The sequence below is a fragment of the Enoplosus armatus genome, chromosome 22 (assembly GCF_043641665.1).
Source record: "Enoplosus armatus isolate fEnoArm2 chromosome 22, fEnoArm2.hap1, whole genome shotgun sequence".
NCBI classification, from domain to species: Eukaryota; Metazoa; Chordata; class Actinopteri; order Centrarchiformes; family Enoplosidae; genus Enoplosus; species Enoplosus armatus.
In genome coordinates this window covers 3,441,998-3,454,482 of record NC_092201.1, presented here as the reverse complement: position 1 = coordinate 3,454,482, position 12,485 = coordinate 3,441,998, and the positions used below count along the sequence as shown (strand labels likewise).

The 12,485-nt window shown below is 39.6% G+C and overlaps 2 protein-coding genes across 2 annotated transcripts; one reads left to right on the top strand and one right to left on the bottom strand.

The window, feature by feature from the left end:
• Positions 1–1,346: 1,346 nt before the first annotated feature.
• Positions 1,347–6,882, bottom strand: dclre1c (DNA cross-link repair 1C, PSO2 homolog (S. cerevisiae)). The gene is made up of 15 exons (XM_070929145.1): positions 6,774–6,882; positions 6,564–6,615; positions 5,809–5,893; positions 5,638–5,697; positions 5,456–5,511; positions 5,109–5,210; positions 4,847–4,919; positions 4,370–4,510; positions 4,115–4,216; positions 3,517–3,653; positions 3,279–3,333; positions 3,006–3,094; positions 2,546–2,643; positions 2,225–2,311; positions 1,347–2,110 (listed from the first exon to the last, which is right to left on the bottom strand). Exons 1-15 carry the CDS (start codon positions 6,880–6,882, stop codon positions 1,347–1,349), a joined length of 2,010 nt encoding a protein of 669 aa, XP_070785246.1.
• A 1,266-nt stretch (positions 6,883–8,148) lies between these two features.
• Positions 8,149–8,695, top strand: meig1 (meiosis/spermiogenesis associated 1). The gene is made up of 2 exons (XM_070929302.1): positions 8,149–8,295; positions 8,567–8,695. The coding sequence occupies exons 1-2, from the start codon at positions 8,149–8,151 to the stop codon at positions 8,693–8,695; spliced, it is 276 nt and encodes a 91-aa protein (XP_070785403.1).
• The last annotated feature ends 3,790 nt before the right edge of the window (positions 8,696–12,485 follow it).

The window sequence follows — 12,485 nt, the reverse complement described above, 5'->3', positions numbered from 1 at the left end:
ATATTTTTCTGTGATTCCTGCTTTGCAAATGTTTGTTTATGTTCAGCATTTATAGTTAAAATCTGATTATCGGTATTCAATTGTTTAACTCAAATATTGATGAATCCAGAATAAGATGAAAAGACGTGAACTTGTGAATATCTGCCAGTTCCTCTCAAAGTTTAATATTTAAAAAGAGGTTTTCATTAGTCGAGTCAAACTAAAAAAGTAAAAAACAAATCGTTGATCTTACCTTTCAATACTAAAACAAAACACTCTTCAGTTGAAATTAAATACATTTAATTAGGCTTACAAACTTCATCTTCTCGACACCATTTGATCCACTTAACAATGAAGACGTGAAGCAGAACAAACCACAAACTGTCAACACAAAGGAAGAGTCGGCTGTGAACAGGTGCATTAATGCATGTAGGGCACAGGTGAATGTAAAGTGCATTGGAATGAACTGTGTTTCTTTACATACTGAGGTTTGTGTGGTTTGGAGGTTCGACTTAAGCCGGAGAGGAATGGTGTCTCTTGTGAGGCATGTGAGGTTATTATAGAAGCTCTTTATGTGTTTATCACATATATAAAAATCAGCAATATTGCAGCCTGTATGAGATAACAAAGTATTCACACTGTGAGCAGCAACACCAGTAGAAGGAATTCAATTTATGGCTCACCAGGTAAAAATGTACCTGACAAGCTGTGTTTAAATAATGTTTAAGTCTGGATGCTGCCGCTTTGTGTGGAGCGACATGGCAGGCAGCCAATCAGGAACTGGTTTGACACAGATGTGCTGGTTTGCTTTGACTTGATTGGTCAGCAGGAAAAAATGCATTTAGTAATTGATAAGCGGCCAACATGAGGTCATTAGCTTTGTCTTTTGATCTGGTTTTGATTATTTACATCCTGTAGTTCACTTCATGTGATGTGTTTACCAGTAAAGATGTCTCACAACTCCTAAACTTGAGTTTACCACGACTGCTGGCCATTAATGTGCAAATTTACAACTACATGAAGGCAGCAAAAGTCTTAGAAAAAGCCTCAAAAAATCTGTTAATGAAGATTTAAGGTTATGCTACCTTAAAACACTTGCTAACTGCTTATGTTTACTCATAAAACAAAACAATATAATGTGGAGAATGGTGAAAGAAGCAGTGAACAGTATATGATTTGCCTGTTCAAAGCCTGCTGCATAGATTCAACCTAATCAACTCTAATGCTAACGCATTTCATTTCGTACGTATTTGCATTGTGAGCACATTAATTCTTAACCTTTTGCATGTTGTCCACAGTGTAGGATCTGTACTGTGGACAAACAGGAATGTTAAAGGTTAAAGTCTTTATGAGTCACATTCCTTCTTTCAGTCGCGCTTTTTGATGACCACTTCCTCTCCTGACGCCAGCTTCCTGTACAACTGCGACAGTTCATCGGGTTGTGGCAGTTTTGACTCTGGTGTGCAGGGAATATCAAAGTCCGATGACACCTGAGACGCCGAGAGCTCCTCCAGCTCTGACTGGACGTTTTGACCGTTCTCCTGAGACACAGTATTGGTCCTCAAGGCTCCTTGTTCCCGCCCCCCCTGCTCTGGTTGGAGAATCAAGGTGTCAGGTAAATATGAGTCCTGGTTCTGGGAGGAATGATTTGACAGAGAGGCAGACAGGGTCAGACTGAAGTTTTCTTCGTTGTTGGGGGTTTCTTCTTCGTCGCTGAACAGATCTGGGGTCTGTGAACCAGTCATTCTGGAGAGGGAGGGGCTTGGGGCAGAGCAGCAGGATTGTAATTGGCTGTTGAGGCTGTTCTGGCTGTCAGTCAGCATCTCCGTGGTGAAGAAGTCCTCCCATTTTGGAGGATTAGAGGAACCACATCCTTCTACCTCCATCTTCTTTATCTCACTTTCTTTATTCCGCTCACTTTTCGTTATCGTCCCGTTCACCTCCTCATTAATCAGATTTGCATCCCCCTTTCCCTCATTCCCCTCCTCCTCCTCATCATCTTCCTCTTCATCATTGGACTCGGTGCAGTCCGCATAGTTGCGTACAACAGGCTGCGTGTCTGTGACCGTCACATGTAAAGACTCCTCCGCAGACACAGGGGGCGCTGTTTTCTGAGGACTCTGAGCTTTCACTGAGATCCACAAATCAAAAAGAAAATTAACAGTTCAGTAAATAATAATCAATACATACCAGGGACCTAAAACACACACACGATGCTAAAAAGGAAGTTAAAATATTTATGCACCAATTTTTATTTCTTGGTTCAGGCCCATCTTCTTCCTCACTGGTGCCAGATCGAGCCCGCCAAACAGCTCGTCATCGCTGTCTGAATCTGAACAGAGAAAAATAAACAGTTAATACTTTAATTAGACATGCTGACAAGTGATAAAGTGGTTTATTAATTTACAAAGCTGACAGCAGAATATTCAGCTACTTTCTATGCTGTTTCTATTTGACCTGTAAACAAACATCACAGCTATAGAGGCCGTTACAGGTTGTGCTATTGTGCACCTGTTAGTGTGTGTGTGTGTGTTTGTGTGTGTGTGTGTATGTGTGTTTGACTCACCGTATGTAGGTCGCTCCACCATGCTGCGTTTGAGGACCCCCAGAGGTTTGTATATAGACGCTGCTTGATCAGACTGGCTCCTGCGCATCAGCCTCAACCTGCTCAAACACACAGTGTTGATGTTTTACAGCTGCTTTCATCAATAATAATTGTTATCAACATACCAGGTTTGTGCACAAACTGATTACATATCTTTTTTTTTTTAAACGGGTATCACAGGTAAAAATGTTAGCAAAGACTTGCTGGAGGGAGAGAGGTAGCTTTATCCAACAGTCCAAACCAAAGAGATATTCTCTTTACTGTCACAGAAGACAAGAAAAGCAGTAAATCCTCACAAGAAGCTGAAACAAGCGACAAACGATTGTCCAAATAGTTGCAGATTCATTTTCTGTAGATCGGCTAATCATTTCATAGTGACCTTAATATAGTTTGACATAAAAATTTAAAAAAAATCACTCACATCTGTGTAACCTCCATCAGTGTCCGACCAATAGGGATAACACTGGGGAAGATGTTGACTGGCTTGAGGTATGAGAGGAAGTCTTTAATCTGAAATCATAGAGGAATGAGAGGATAAACAAAGAAATAACTTAAACCTACTTGATTACAGATGCCATGACAGTATAACACCAACAGGAGCAGAACTGATTCTCAATAAAAGCTTCTATTAGACAAGCTAATATACGGTCTGTGTCTGACCACAGTTTAAGAATTAATTTAAAAAATGAAGTACCTCTGAGTAGGAGGAGTGAAAACTGAAACAGGCTCTGAAGGAACTGGCTCCTGTTCTGGAAAAACAACAAAGAGGCATATTTAGCACTCATAAATCAAAGTTAATGTGACTTATGATGATTTTTAATAAGTGTCTTTTTAAAACAAGCATCTTATGCTTGACGACTGAATTTGAAATGTAATGGACCTTGACAGGTTAGCATTTCCACAAACTCAGAGACATCTGAACCTGCTCTTACTTTATTATAACGTTGGTTTTCTTCGTCCTCTCTCCGAACCACATGGTGGATGGTTTGATGCTGATGATGCGAAGAGGAGTCCCATCAGAGGCTGTGCAGCCACACGGCAGCCTGCTGCCTTGGAAAAACTCCTCATCCTACACACACACACACAGACACACACACACACACACACACACACACAGACACAGACACAGACACAGACACACACACACACACACACACACACACACACACACACACACACACACACACACACACACACACACACACAAAAGTCAGGTCTCAATGAATTCTCAATGAAACTTAGTCCTGTCCATTGAGTTTTTCCACATCACTGTGCTTTCAGGGTGATGAATTTGTTGAAATAAATGTTATTCATATATTATATATTAGTTTGGTTTTGCAACTGTGCAAAACAAAGAATCAATTCAGAGCAGGACCAGAATTTATTTCGATGTTTAATATAACAAAATATTATTTCTAGAGCAGTGACAGCAAAGTCACTTTATAAACTACAAATCCCATGGCTCTGAATAACCTGAGAGAAACCCTGGATGTGTGTGTGTGTGTGTGTGAGAGAGACATAAAGTGAGACCCTGGGGTGTCGACAGGCATGGATCTGTGTCCTGCGGTCAGTCGTCACGTAGCTCAAGATCTCCGGCATCTTCTTGAACATCGCCAGACTCTTGACGTGAATCTGAGAGTACAAATAAACAACAGATGATGTTTAAACACACTGTACGGATTTGTGCATGAAAGAACATATAGAGTATGTGTACGGGCACGTGTGTGTGTGTGTGTGTGTGTGTGTGTGTGTGTGTGTGTGTGTGTGTGTGTGTGTGTGTGTTACCTGTGTGTTGAACTGCTCCCCCAGGTTGGTAAACAGGTATTCATATCCATACGCAGCTTTACAGTTGAGCCATACAACATGATATGAACTCTGACTGATCCAGTTTCCAATGAGCTCTGAGATACCGTTCAGACAGACCTCCTGCGCACACACACACACACACACACACACACACCATATATTTTATCATCAGGATCATCAGTGTGAAATCCAAAGGATATTTGTTTTGAATCATAATATGTGAACACAAAATCTAATCATGAAACCTGACCCACAGATGACGGAGGCTGGACTCAATGCTCAAAGCTGTTTATGTTGTTCATCTAAAACACTTCAGTTTCCACTCTAGTTGTAAACCACATGCTATTACTTTCCAAAACATTTTCTTACTGTTCCTGTTCTGACTTCACAGCTAAGTACTCCAATATTCCTGCAATTCCACAGCCAATGAATCCTGTTTCCATCACAAAAACTTACCCGAGTAGGAATTTGGTAAAATCGCGGATCATAGAAAGTAGAGTCCAGATAAACAGACTGAATATCCTTCACTCTGTAAGTGAAACATGAAAAAAAAACACAGCATCAGCTACAAAACAGTGATGAGTTTGTTTTCAAGTGTAGAACGGGCTCATTTTTGCCATTAAGGGGAATTGAGGGATTGTCTGGTTCGCCAGAGCTTCTGTTCCTCTTGAGAGACTTGATGAGACAGAGAACAGTGCAGATGTTCATGAGGACTGACCTGCTGCCCGAGTGCAGATGTTCTATTCTGGAGGCGTCTCCAGCCCCGAACCTGAAGTCTCCTGTATACAACACGTTTCCCTGGGAACCCTCGAACAGGAACCTACAGACAGAAACACACCATTTCAGATAAGAAGATATATATATATATATATATATACATACATATACATATATAAAAATAATTACATTTAAAACACAGTCACAACAAAATAAAACATTTTTCAATATATTGTGTATTTCCCTTCACAGTCTTTTAACTAACTTGGACTTTCTTGGAGGTAAAATAAACATACACATATATGTAACATATATAAACAAAGACAGTTTAAGAATGGTTTGACTTGCATAACAGAGCCAGGACAGTGTCCTGCAGGAAGCAGCGTGACCACAATCTCTTCTTTCTGTCAAACAAACACCAGAAAACACGGTTTAAAAAACCCAAATTATAATTATGCAACTGATGAGCTAAATTTAAATGTCTGACTGGACTGATTATTAAACTAAATTAAGATAGCCTCAGTTTTTACCTCTCCAGATGCCTCGTCAACCAGAGAAATCTGAGTTGGGCTCTCCAGCTCTAAAGGAACCTAAAACAGATCATTCATCGGGGAGAAAGACAAAATTATTGAAATCAATGGATTCAATTCCACTACACACAGCCTCGCACAATGAAAATGTCAGTATCAGATGGGACTCACGATGTATTCCTCCCAGAAAGCGTACTTGGGATTGCTCAGCAGAAGTTCTTTGGTCACGAAGGAGCAGTACAGCCTGACTGTACGACTGGAACCAGAAGAGAATATCAGGCCGTCAAACACACACAGACCAAGTTAGTATACTGTATGAATGACATTACAGCTGGACTGAGGCACATGAGTTGAGTTATGTGTCCTAATAGTCTGTAGTCGTTGTTTACAGCGGTCATGAAATCATTACTTTCACTGGAAATGATAGCTGCATACTTGTCTATTTGTAATCTTTGTTAGCAATTCAGGATACACCTCGTTCAACCAGTTACAAATCTGTTTTACTGTAAAGACGTGGGGATGTGATTGTACCAGCCGGATAGAAAAATATTAAAAAATTCATCAAAATTGTAGTGATTCTTTCTAAATATGTTTCTGTAAGTGTTTACTTTTACTATTGATATTTGATTAATACGATGGATTATTTTGTGCAAATGTGCCAGAAGTAAAAACAATGATTACATGAATGGTGCAACTTGGGGCAAAGTGTTCAAAAGGCAGATTTATATTTTTCTTTCCTTTAACTGTAGCTGAGTCATGTTCTATAGCTTTCATTTGTTGTGCTATTAAACGTTGTGCCAGTAGTGTCCTCCTTCAGAAACGTTATCAGTGACATTAAAACAGGGCAGCCTGAGCCAGAAAGGTAAATTAACGTACAGTTCCCTCTTTATATTTCAATAAAACTCAAAGACTCAAACTGTCCTCACCTGAACTGCAGTTTCCTCCTCAGTATTGGTCCCTTCAGTCCTTTCATGTGATCTGCGACGGGATGAGACAGATGAACAGCGGGGAAACTTTGTCGTAATCTGATGTTACACGGCTCCGTGAGCGATACGTGTCATAAATCTTACTTAATATTGCTATTCAGGGCTAAAACACACAGGTTGATGATGCTAGCTAACGAGTACCAGGCTCACCTTTGTGACAGTGGGAGAGGAAATATGCCCGGGCATGCAAGTTCTCCCGGTCGAAGCGGTCCAGAGAAAGAGTGGGGTACTCCTTCATTCGGCCTGCAAATGAACTCATCTTTACGTCGAACCTTTAGGAGGTATCGTAGAAAATTAATTAAGCGTTATTTCCACCAGAGAGAGCACATTTTGTTCACATCACCGGCGTTTGTTTGTCCCGCCCACCAATTTCAGTTCCTCTTCTTCTTCGTTTCTTTTTACGGCGGTTCAAGTGCATTTAGTGTGGATTACCGCCATCCACTGTCAATTTTTACTTCCGCATTCTTTTCTTTAACTATTCTTCGTTCTTTAGAGTTTGTTACACTTTATTTTCAGTGCTTCTTTTCTTCAAATAGCAGATTAATGATTCCCACAATTCTGCCTCAGAGTAGGCAGTTTCTTTATTTTTCTGTGCCGACATTCCGCCATGTCCTTTGGCGCCATCTTCTGGAAGCTTTTGGAGCCTGTCCTCCAACACAGAAGAAGAAACTTCACGGTAACCAGGCAACCAGACAACCAAAGATATGCTAAATACTGTATAACTATCACCGCTTGGCAACTGGCGTCTGGAAAGCAACTAACTTAAAAAACTAATGTAAGTAGTTAAACTCGCCCGTCTTTTCAGAAATTAATGGTATGATGTGTGCAAATGTGGGTATGTGAGACTGTGAGCTCTTCTCAATTGGTCAGGTTACTCATCTTTGTGGCCCGGCACTCGATTCAAGATTGTTGTATTTTATGGAATCGCTGCTTACAGATGAATATACCAACCCAATAGAATTTTTCTAGAATCTTCTATCATTTTTAGAGACAGTTCTTTAGTTCGGCATACATTGTAATACATATAGCAGCACTTATTTTTGCCTGGTGAATTGCACTACAGTTCTGTATAGCTAAACAAAACTGGACATTTATTTTCGACATTTATTTTCGACATTTGTATGCCAAATTTGCCAGAACATCTTTAGGATATGTTTAAACTCTCAAGCACTGTTCCAACAAGTGTCTTTGATAATTCTTAAGAAAATCAAGAATGGTGCTGAATATTTACTTTGCCTGGTTAGTGTTAAATCGTTAAATCCCCTGCTACAGAATGGACAGTTGTTTTTGTGTTATGGCAATAAAGCAAATCAGTTCAGCTTCTTTTAAACCTCAATATACTGTAATCAAAGCATTATCTGAGGGTAGGAATATAACTCAAAGGTTGTTTCCTGCTCCAGCTTTAGGTTTGGTAAAAGTAACTGATGATCAATAATGACCCAGTTATAAGGCATTTTCTTGTCATTGTCTTGTCAGTCATCGGATACCAGTCTGTTGACCAGGACATCTTTCATCGTCACCCACTATGTCCTGTACTACTGATAACAACTCCAAGCCTAAGTCCATGAACAGAGCCAAAGAATGGACGGCAGAAGTGGAAAACCTATTCAGATTCCAGCAGGCGGGCTACAGAGACGAACTGGAGTACATCCAAGTCAAACAAGGGACTTTGGTAAATATTCTGATCTGACTGTGTATTTGTGTGATTGATTCAGAAATATGATCACTGCTCTCCCACTGTTCTATATCAAACACAGTTCTTAAAGGGAGTTTTGGGTAATGGCAGACTTGCACTAGAAAAGACACAATTCTGGTATTTGTGGTCCTGATTTCTCCACATAAAGGATCCAGGAGTTCAAGTAAAATGACTGGTGCTTTGTGGATGTAAGAGGTATAGTCAGTTATAAATATTATCCCTGTCTCTTTTTCTGTTTCTGTCTCAGATTGACAAATGGCCAGAGTCCGGCTTTGTGAAGAAGCTCCAACGTCGAGACAACACATTTTATTACTACAGCAAGAAAAGGGAATGTGAGGACCGCCATGTCCACAACGTCAAAGTCTATGCATATTAAGGTGTTCTGGACTCCATTCATTTTTTATTATGAAATAATGACAGCCTGTCAACACACACTAAGGGCACAGATACACCCCCTTTGAAGAAGAAGATAGCCTCCCTGTTTCAATAAAGGAATTTTTAAAACTGCATACGTCAATTGCTTTATAGCTTGAGTGGACATGATTATTCCCCTACATGGGTTTGCTAAAGGAATAGTTCACCTAAAAGTTACTCAAGTCTTTGTCTACACTCTTCATTACTGTGTAAACCTGACTGAAGTTTGTTGCACCAAAAATAGCAAGGTTGCCTCTATAATTTGTCTTCTCTAAAACTATAATATTCCTAAAGAGATAATTTATAGGTCATGTTATAAGTCATGTTAGCCTGAGGTTAAGTTATGTTTAGTGTTCTAGCTGCACTGACCAAGTTTTGATGAGTTAAATAATGCTTAAGTTTTAATGACATCATTGCAATAACCAAACTTTTTACTATATTAAGCTACAGGTTTTAATGAGGAGAGCTTTCCTGCTCACTCACTGTAACATTCATTAGCTGTTTAAAAAATGTGACTGGAGTTTTCTGTTGCTGGGATTAAACACAAGGCCTGTCACACTCTCCTCATGTGATGGTAACGTGAGATTACGTAGGGACCCCACTGGCTCTCAGATCAGAGGTTTTTCCCCAGATCAAGGACATATCGCTTTATCTAGCTGCTTGTGAAATGAGAGATTTATGCTTTAATAACTTGTAATTAGAAAGAAAGTTAACCTTGTGTTGCTGCACAGAGAAATTAACACTGTAGTTTACCCTGAATACACCACAGACAGACCTGGGACAGCAAGGCATGTGAGTTATGCAAAATTATACTTACTTCAGATTATATTAATAGCTACAGAGGTAATAATCATTACTTTCTCTTTTAATGTATGTCATGCCACTTTTTAATTCTTAGAAAGCTGTTGTCACACATCGTCACACCAAACTCCATTCAGAATTTTGACGATTTAGTGTTCTCCTCCACATTTATAAAGCTACTGCGCTTGTCCCAGAAAAAATGCACTATAACTGACTTTTCTGTTTTAATCTCTTTATTCTTAGAAAACAGCTGTTGGTAACAAAAACATATAATAAACAGTGGGGTGCACAGTCTACAGAGTGTGCTGTTCTTTGAAAATATACGGTCCTGACGCCAAACTTCGTTCAAGATTTTGACGATTTAACGCAAGTTTATAAAGATACTGCACTGTCGCAAAAAGGGGGACTACAACTGTCCGAATTGTGCGACTCCTTGATGTAGTATGGATTACATGAACCACCAAACTTCCTTATTCAAATCAATCTTAACATTTGACAGACTTGGCGCCTTTCGTTGGAATTCTGTGAATAATGTGTAAACAAACTGGCTCTAAAAGTTAAAATTTTCTTTTAAATAATTCCGCCGGGTGATTGTTATATTCTTCTCGGGTCAAATGTTATCTAGTATCCACCGTTAAATTGCTTGATTTTTGAATGAAGTTTGGCGAGCTGCGTGTGCGTCAGTGAACCTGCTTGTCAAGCCGCACCGTGGTCGGCTCAACAGTAATTGAACTCGCCTTTAACAGCTTGAACTGAAGCTACCGGGCTTATTCCCTTTAATTCATACTCGACCCTATTGCTCGGCTTTTCAGAAGTTATGTTTCCAGTGGAGTCAACACAGAGGTTGTAAGGCAAGTGTGCTAGTAAACTGAGGGGGATTATTTAGTAAAAACACTGGCTTATCAGCTTGTTTATTAGGTCTTGTAAATGTATTGATTCTTCTTTACAGTTCGGGAGCTGTCTGGATGGTTAGCTTAGCTTCGTTAGCAAGTTAACCTGCTTTACAGTTGGCCTTGTAACGGGTACAGCTCAGGTTAGCTAACAGTAGTAAAGGTAGCTTTAGTGTTATCGTTTATAATCGTCATTTTATACCTGGTTAGAAGTATTAATGATGGAATATAATGTGTGTTTTAGGCCTATTCTCCACTTAACGGTGACATATGGTTGCTTAGGTTGCGTTTAGCCTCTGGCAAGAAACTTACACGGCGAACAAGCTGGGTGAAGTTAAAGGTATTTGCTTAATGTTAGCTGTTAGCTAGCAAAGTAAGCCATTAACTAGTTAACCAAGATAACTGGTAAGGTTGTAGTGAGATGTCACGTCTGGTCGGCCTGGTCTTGTTGGTTGTTGACATTCAGGTGTTGTGCTGCAGATTTAATTTCTGAACTCCGCCACAGAAAACATGCTGCTAATGTTTTGACTGGAGCTGTTTGATATCTTCTTTTAGAGTAAAGGATCTCTGAGCTTAATGTTAATTTAATCATCGGTATTTGCCCTTAAAACGTAACTTAAGGGGGCTTTTTCTCTTGCCAGGTGGAACTGAACCGGTTCTATATGTTGACATTGGTGTTGTGTTGGTCTGACAAAACAAGACATTTCATAGATTAATCCCTTAATCAAGAAAAGAATCAATAACCAATATAAATAAAGCTTATTTATATGCTGAAGTTAGTATGCCTATCTTTGTATTTATTTGTTGCGAAGTCACTGAATGAATAGCTTTATTTCCTTGATTTGTTTATATATAGTCTCAAGGTTTTATCGAGGTGTCATTACACTGAGGGTTATGTCAGCTCACAGGTGAACATCATATTATGAATGTTTTTCTTCTTAGCTCAGTTAAGTCGTGGGGTCTCTGTTTTTAAGGAGCCTAGAGAATCACAAGGCTCTGGAGGAATGTAGCTTTAGGCCAGTTTTTGTGCCAGTTCATAATGAAACTTTTGTTTTCCACTGTGTGTGTTTTCTGCTGAGAAAGCTCTGCGAGGGTTTTATTTTCCTTTCCTGCTGCCTTCTGACCCAGAGAGGAAGCAGCAACTGCAGCTGCCGTCCTTGTGAAAGTGGTTGTTGAAGCTTGCGTGAAGACGAGGTGTAAAACTAATGTTAGAGGAGTATATTTTAACCTTTCTAGAGGTGTTGTCACCCCCATCTCCTGTGAAGTTGCCTCTACAGTTATGTACTTCGTAACCCTCTCTGAAAATGATTAGATTAAGAGATGTTGGTTTTGTTGTTTCTGTTTTGCTCAAAGTGTCTAAGCATGAGCTGAGCCTAAACTTCCCCCTGACTTTGAGCTAACGCTGTCTGCACTTTGGTTGTGTGATTTCTGGAGTATCATGGAATCAGACGAAGAAATTTGAAATTTCTTCAGGGAAGTTTGGGAATATTAAAAATCAGAATATACAATAGAAGCATGTATTTCACTGCAAAGAGCTTAATGAGCAGCAGGTGAACTTCTGATTTTGGGCCCTGGGTTTTACCTGTCAGACGTACAGTACGATCTTGCCTACCTTGTTAGTGGAGGCTGTTGGGGCCGCACTGCAAAGCTCAGGGCTGAAAAAGAGACTTTTACATCCTCTTTTTTCGGGTAAAACATATCTGTATTTTTATTCATTGTGCAGTAAAATATCATCCTAAAAAGACAACATTACCTTTACCATTACATTATCTATCATAAAATATAAGGCCTCTATCCTATGAAGGAAACTAAACATGATTTTAGGCTCAAAGGTTATTCTTGGCGTTGGAAGCAGCGGTTGAGGAAACCGTCTCACCACAATGTTTGTCAGCTAAGACTTAGCTGATCTGGAGCTTGTGTTGAGAGTGAGCACATTAACAACACAGAGATTCTAATTTCTTTCATTTCTTTATTTAAATTTTATGAATCATGATGATTTTCCCCCTTCATTGAACAACCTCTGACTTTGTTGACTACTATACGTTATATTAACGTACATCA

Excerpts from the sequence above, each read along its gene's own strand:
- meig1 (XM_070929302.1), top strand. The coding sequence starts at position 8,149 with ATGTCCTGTACTACTGATAACAACTCCAAGCCTAAGTCCATGAACAGA. Across the intron at positions 8,296-8,566 it reads AAGTCAAACAAGGGACTTTG|ATTGACAAATGGCCAGAGTC; the intron begins GTAAATATTCTG and ends TTTCTGTCTCAG.
- dclre1c (XM_070929145.1), bottom strand. The coding sequence starts at position 6,882 with ATGAGTTCATTTGCAGGCCGAATGAAGGAGTACCCCACTCTTTCTCTG. Across the intron at positions 5,894-6,563 it reads AGGAGGAAACTGCAGTTCAG|TCGTACAGTCAGGCTGTACT; the intron begins GTGAGGACAGTT and ends TTCTGGTTCCAG. Across the intron at positions 3,095-3,278 it reads TTCACTCCTCCTACTCAGAG|ATTAAAGACTTCCTCTCATA; the intron begins GTACTTCATTTT and ends CTATGATTTCAG.